Source organism: Apis dorsata, unplaced genomic scaffold, assembly GCF_000469605.1.
Source record: "Apis dorsata unplaced genomic scaffold, Apis dorsata 1.3 scaffold_85, whole genome shotgun sequence".
In the NCBI taxonomy this organism is placed as follows: Eukaryota; Metazoa; Arthropoda; class Insecta; order Hymenoptera; family Apidae; genus Apis; species Apis dorsata.
In genome coordinates this window covers 179,422-187,141 of record NW_006263383.1, presented here as the reverse complement: position 1 = coordinate 187,141, position 7,720 = coordinate 179,422, and the positions used below count along the sequence as shown (strand labels likewise).

The 7,720-nt window shown below is 30.5% G+C and overlaps 1 protein-coding gene across 1 annotated transcript in view; it reads right to left on the bottom strand.

The window, feature by feature from the left end:
• Positions 1–6,816, bottom strand: part of LOC102673145 (protein sprouty) — an 18,594-nt gene extending 11,778 nt beyond the window's left edge. The window contains exon 1 of the mRNA XM_031508382.1: positions 6,551–6,816. Within this exon, the coding sequence (XP_031364242.1) occupies positions 6,551–6,590 (40 nt within the window). The 5' untranslated portion in view covers positions 6,591–6,816. The remainder of the gene's footprint in view (positions 1–6,550) is intronic.
• Between the last annotated feature and the right edge of the window lie 904 nt (positions 6,817–7,720).

Sequence of the window (7,720 nt, the reverse complement as noted above, 5' to 3'; positions counted from 1 at the left end):
TTTTTTTTTTTTTTTTACTTTCACGATCGATTCTACGTTTCAGAAGACACAAATGGAAATACAAATCGAGAAAGGGACAATAGATATAAAGAAAAAACCGTTATGCTTTAATAACGATGCCATTTTTGAACTGGAGGAATCTCTACTTATTAAGTAACCGGATTGCATATCTGACCACATGCCTTCGATCTTTCACTTAGCATTTAAGGTATCTGTCCCATTATTTCAGACATCGGTCTCATTAATATTAATTACTCGAGGCAATAAATCCTCACACGTATTCCGTTATAATCAACTCGAAAATCATCGTTGTATTTGTTATTAATTATGATAATATATCGTTACGAAACAAAGAGAGATCGGTAAAAATAATCGTTCTGAAAATATTTAATACCGTTAAGTTTTCACAAGCGCATCTTGGATCAATTCATATGTCATTTCAATGTTTTATCTTTTAATTTTATAATACAGGAGGAAAATTTTTGAGAACGCAAAGAAGCTAAGAAATAAATTACTGCAATGAAAAAATTTCGAGGGTAGATTACATGATATGTACGAACTAGATAGAAAATTTATAGAAAATAAAGATTAAAAATGAATTTAAAAATTGGTATCCAAGAATGTCCATCGATACTTAGTTCTTAAATTATGAGCAATTTAATTTTACAATAGAAGTGAAACGTCTCTATCTTCGTCTTGTTTCGTTTATTTATAAATTGCTTATATTAATTTTCGTATTTGTTTTAATTTTTAAAATTTTCTATTTCATTTGAACAATTTTTACAAAGATTGTCATTGAATTTGATTCCAGAATCGAATTCTAATTGAAAAAAAAAAAGAAACAAATGTTTCTATACGATTCAAGAATCGAACGCGAAACAGATTGAAAGATTCGTAGACGATAATAAAAGATCGAGGATTATCGCTGAATGAGTTCCAAGCGTACTATACTATCAATAAGTTAGTCTAGCTAGTTGACGCTATAGCATCGATTCAGTTGGCACATATAATATGCGTAAGTGTAGATCATAGTACGACAAAGAAGAATCCTCTCGTTCTATTTCGTTTGATATTGTATTTGAGGTTGCTTTCGAGCGAGTAAGCTATCTCGTTCGATCACACCGGCACACGGGATAGAGAACCGAAGTCGAGAAACGACCAACCAACGAAGTGAACCGAACATCAACGAAAGAGAGAGGGCGCGGATAGAAAACGGAAGGAGAGGAAGAGATAGGTCGTCTCGTTCTACCGCGTTACACGCTTCTATATTTATCCCACTCATTAATTCTATCCTCGTCGTGCACCGTTCATTCATTCGAACATCTGTCTCGCTCTATCTCACCCTACCACGCGCACCCGTCGATGTCTCGTCTCTCTCTCTCTTTCTGCCACGTACGTACGTTCATTCATCTCCTCTCTGTCCTTCCCGCTGCCCGTGTACTTTCTACCCATCGTTCGTCTTTTCCTCTTTTCACCTTATGTTCCCCCTCTCAATCACTTCTTCCTGCGCTCGACTCTCTCGCTTCTTTTTCTTCTTCATCCTTTTCTAGCCTTCGTCCTTCTAGTTCTGGTTCGTTCACTCAGTCGCGCAACTAGCCACGTCGCTCCCACTCACTCGTAGCCCCACTACCAACACATCCATCCGCACGACAGATACCAGTAGCGTAACAATCGATTTGCCCGGTTTGTAGACTTTCTAAACGTTCATCCTACGATTTTCTTTCTACTCGTTCTTTGGAAATCTTTTTTCACGATTTCTTTTTGATCTATTCGATAAATTTTATTTTTATTCGAAAGCACAAAATATTGATTAATTTTATTTCAGCATTTCGAAATATATATGAAAACTAAAGTTTTTATTTTTTTTTTCTTGCGATGCTTAAAAAAAATAAGTTAGATTTGATTCTAATTTCAAAAATATACATATAACTTTTTATTTTTATTTGAAAATTAAAATTAATAATAAAATTGAATACATTTTTAAAATTAAAAAAAAAAATTTATATTAGATTCTTATTCTAAAATTTACGTAATTTAGTTTAGATATTGAATAGACAAAATCAATATTAGATAGCGGATATAGCGTGCACAACGTGTAAAGGAAACGATTCAAATCTGGCACGTTCATGCTATCTTTTAGCAAATTATATCAAGTATTATCTATCCGCAGCGCAGACCTGCCCGATCGTGTGTCAACGTAGATCATAGTTGCGTAACAACGTATTTCCGGGTCGCGGTCCTTGCAGTGCCGCACGAAAACTAAATAGCGCAGATAAAACGATATCGAAGTGTAATGTTTCTTTGGTGTATCTCGAGTGTCGAGCCGGCAACGATACCATTCGAAACTACATACGATATTACAGTTTATCGCTCTCACTATGTGTCGATGATTTTCCATTTAGAAAAATTTTACTGGAAAATTTTTAGCGTGTATTTTACTTTTACGAATTATATTTTAATGAAATCTTGATAATCGAGAAATTAAATTATAAAAAATTACATTTTATATCAGTATGTCCAAGTATATTCCTATTGAAAAATTTTCACATCTATTTGAATCACTATTTGTCATTAGTATTAATTTATATTTTAATTCACAGATTAAAGAAATCATTTGAAATATATTATGAATTTTTTAATAATCGAGAAATGAAATTAATAAAAAATCATCATTACGCGAGGTTCCGCGAATTTGATGATACGCTACTGAAGCGTAGAAAGACAAGCGCGCAGGAACGTTAAGCGAAGCGGGCGAACATCGAGCAAGCGCACAGCCAAGTAAACTTTGACGAAGGCTTGGCTCGTTTTCGAGCAAACATCTGTGCTCTAAGAAATTTCTATATAAAATAAATTCCGATCCGCATCCCTACCATCGGAAACAGCCTTTAAACCAAAAGATCTGCAAATTAATTACATCTAAGTATAATTTTCAATTTATTAATTTCTAATATTTACAACTATTTATAATTTTTCTATGAATATGATCTATATAATAATAATCATTAGCCTTTTTACTTACATAAGATTATATTAACCCTTTTTATTTAATATAAGAATAAAATTAAAATTTTTTTCAAAAGATTTTTAAATTTAACTCGTCAATATTTATTATCGATTCATGTTTCAAACTTGAAATTTTATTAATTATTGAAAGCAGAAATTCAACGTTGAAAATTAATTATTAAATTTAGCTGTTGATATAAAGATAAGAAAGATCCAAGTGTACTTTCCTAAATTGCTATTGTCTCCATCGAAATTATGTATCAATACGATGAAAAAGTTGCTCTAACGAAGACGAAGAAAGAAAACTTTTCGAGGGAAAGGAATGGCGTGCACGGTAGCGTTAAGTTAGCAAGCGTCAAAGCAGCCAGTTTATTTCGAGCGTTTTCGATTTTGAGAAGGCAGACTCGCGTGCCACTGGCAAAGCCAATTACACAATGGCTCGTAAAGGAGGTTCATGTGAATTTCGGTTAAGATAGAGGTGCGCGCAAACAGTGCGCAGTCTGGCTCGTTTCGTTTTCGCGCGTTCTCCGTATCTCGAAATGAAGCACGGAAAACGGTTAAAAGTTAACAGGACCGGGCAAGTTGACGGTGATCCAAAATATTTTTCTTTCAACGGGCCGTGTCAGGGTACGTCCGTTCATAACGCTGACAAAATTAGATCTCCGCTCCGTCAAGTTATTTTAATGAGAATTCTACTTCTCGCTGTGTCAAGATCGCGCGATTCAACGACCAACACATTGCGTACAGCATGAAATGCATAAAGCAACCGTGTCTAAAGTTGAGTGGGATCGAAAGAAAAATGTTAATAGATACATATAGATAGATTGTAGATAATATAGTCATAAATATGATAAAAAATCATAGTTAAAATATATCCATATTTTAGTAATACGGACACGTGTATAAAGAAAAAAAAAACAATATTTTCTAACTTAGTTAACGACATATTTTAAAACTTTAATTTTTTTTTTAGTACACCATAATTGTTACGATAGAAATTTTTTATTTACTTGAAATGATAATGTACTCTTAATTTTTTACAATTAGTTTTCACTGTTTTTGATAATAAATAATTTTTTTTATATTTTTTTTATATAATAAAATATTTAAATAATATTTTACATTTCAAAAATTAAAAATACTTTTTAAAATTTGAAAATTCATAATGTTACATTTAACCGAAAACCATTTGACAGGGATAGTATTTCTACGCTTGGGATACGATCGTGTTTGACGAGCCAACTGGTAAAGCCACCGGATCGATTCTTATCGGTTGCGTGTCTTTCTCTAGAGGTCGTAACTTGTACGAGTTATCTAATATCAGGCGCACACACTGCATCCCAAACAAAACAAGCTATATTTCGGAAGAAGCGATTAAACTCGTGCGTTTCGTATCGCAGAAAGAAGGCCGGATTCCATTAAAATCTTCAACAGTTCTCGAGCAATTATCGTACAACGTAATGATAAAACGTTTTCTTCCTATCCAATTATTCTGCTATGAAACACAAACTATTCCAAGCAATAAATTAGCAATACTAGAGGGGCATTTCTCCTATCGAAATCATTTCTCAGTTCGACGTCCTTTCAGTTCACTGAAAACAGAAAGCAAACTGAAATTGATTCCGCGATGGTAAAGTGCTGCCCACTTCACGCAATTTAGTACCGACTTCAGATGCTTGTTGGATAAGTGACTTCTGTGCCGTCATCGATATGTACTTGAAATAATCAATAAAAATCGATATCGAGTTTTGTTAGACAGTTTATCTTATTTAACATGCTCGAAGCTTGTTCCGAAGTTCCATTTTCAAGAATTGAAGAAGTTTAAAATTAAAATTCCATAGAAAATAATAATTTAAGAAAAAGTTAGGTTATAATTTTGACAGGATAAAATATTTTCCAATGTATAATAGATTTAGAATAAATATTAATACTTTTAGCATTAATTTCAAATAAATAACAAGATTGATAGAAAATTCAACTATTGTAGCTGTAATAAGAAAACTAATTTCAGATTTTTGGACAGTGTGCTCGTTAACCGATCTTAATTATTTTATAACGTACTCATCATGAAAACGTTCTTTTTGTTATCAGACTTTAAATAAACTGCACAATTCTTTGGCAAAGATTTTCGAAATCTTTATAACCTTACATAATTGAAAGAATTATTGAAAATTGATCCGACTTTGAGAGATCAATAAAGTGGAAAAAAAGGAAAGTTAAGATTGCCTGTTCAAAATTAATTATCTTTTTTATTTAAAATATATAAAATAAATTATAATAAATGAATGATAATAGATTAACGATAAATCATGTAATCTTGCATCCTGATCAGAATTCTGTCTCATAAGTTGGTTATCATTATTCATATTTTTTAGAAGTGGAATTATCAAACATAGCTTTTAACAAGCTTATCTAACAAAAACAAACGCGAGTAATATTGTCTCATTCTATCTTACCATTCATCTCATACCAAGACAGAATTCTTGGTAAAGACCCTGCCTTGCAAGTTGGTCAGTTTCGATCCTAACCTATTCTAGGATGCAAGATTACTGTACTATACTGTAAAAAGAATTCATTATAATAAATGATAATAATGATAATTTGTTAATAATAAAGATGAAATAACAAAACGAAAGAAACAATAATAATTTTTACAATGACTACAATAAATGAACACTGATTTTTTTTTATATTTTTATCAATGAGATTGTTTAAACTTAGATCTATAACTTAAATCTAGAAAAAGAATATAGATGGCATTTTAAATACAATATTGTCTTTTTCAATTGTTAGTTTAAACCAAATATATTTGATAATATCTAGTACCTATATATATATATATATGAGTATCAATCATAATTATTGTATCGATTATCATTTATTAATAATATATTTTTTTTAATTATTATCTATTTATTTAATTAAATTTATTTTTATAATAATAATAAAGATAATTAATTTTAAACAAACAAAATTGGTTTTTCACTTATTTCTATTATTTTTCTTTCTCTCTCAAGATTAGATCACTTTTTTTTAAGTTTTGTAATATATATATTTTTTAAATCACAAAAATATTTGCATATTTATTATGGAAATTTATTATAGCAAAATATCAATTAATTTCATCTATCTTTTATAACTTCTCATAATGTTGGTAATAGAAACAAATTTTTGGTTAAAAAAAGGTGATTGTGTAAAAAAAGAAGAAAAAAACAATCAATATTAATCTTTCATTGTATCTTTCTCCTCTTTCTCTTTCATATAAAACAAGAAACATTATATGTTTAAATCATAAATAAATATTATTGATTTATTCGAGTCACGCAAACTCACGTTTCAAGAAATAATAACTCAAAGAGATTTAAACAAACACGATAACTATCTTTCGTATTTTTTTACGAAAAGGAAGTTACAAAGTATTAAAAGCTTCTCCTATTCAAAATTGTGCATCGATCATTCAAGTTACAAGAGAAGAGAAACAGAGAAAAGCCGGGGCGACAGCAAAATAACAAACAACCAGGGACAATAAGGAAATGAAGAAGCATACTTGCACCGCCGTTTTCCAGGATGTTGCAGCTTTTTGTCATAACTGACAGGGAACGCGCGCCCCATGCAGCGAAGACGTTACGACAGATGTTTGCCGGCCTCTGTTCAACTTCCCTTGCCAGCCAAACGGAGAGAGAGTTGGTCGTCGGAAGCTGTTTTGACTTCGCATGCAAAGTAGTAGCGGCGCGGAGAAACTTCTTGCTAACGTAGGAATTAATCGTTATATAGTACCTTAATACGATCGTAAATCTCAGATAACAAATCGGCTATAAATCGACCGTCACTATAAATTCTTATCGCGACGACAGCTTACCCGGATTATTAAATTTTAATTTTGCGCCAGACACGTTTTTTCTTACGATTTCTACGATTCCCAGGGAATTTAGTTGTAAAGAGGCGATCCATCGGCTAGGATCTTTTCTCTTTTTCCCTAGATAATTTTTTCCTAATGTATATAGTAATTTCATTACTGTGCCTACTAGCAATTTGATAATTTCACATTAATATTGTATATATGGCAATTTAATAAATTTAATATTTAAAATGATTTTTTAAATATATCTTTTTTTTTTTATAACACGAAATATTTTTTAAATGATTTTTAAAACTATAATGGAATTATTATTATATTCGTCATATTTGTCATCGATTTACAATTTCATTAAAAATGGAAAGACAAATGATAACAAAAAAGAGAGATTCGAGTTAAATCGAATTGAAAAATTTTTCAATAGTACGAAGATATAAAAAAAGTGATTTTATCAATATAAAAAAATGTAGAATAAAATTTATTCATTTAAAAACTCGTTCAAAAAATTTTGAAATTTTCGAAATTTCTTTTCTATTTCAAACGCTTGAATTAAATTATCCCTTAATTCATTACGACTGGTTCTTCCAGAATAAATTATTTCAACAATTTTAACAAACAGAAATACTAGAAGATTGAAATCTAACCTAATAAAAAATTTTCTTTTCAAAAATGTAAAAATCATATGTCATGCATCAAAAATTTTATTCTCCATCTTTCTTTCGTATCACACTATGTATATATACATATGTATGTATATATATATTTTTTAAAACCAAAAGTTGAATAATGCCAAAAATTTTATCGATATTGACACAAGAAAAATACTAATAATTGACAAACGATGAGAAAATCTCGAAATGA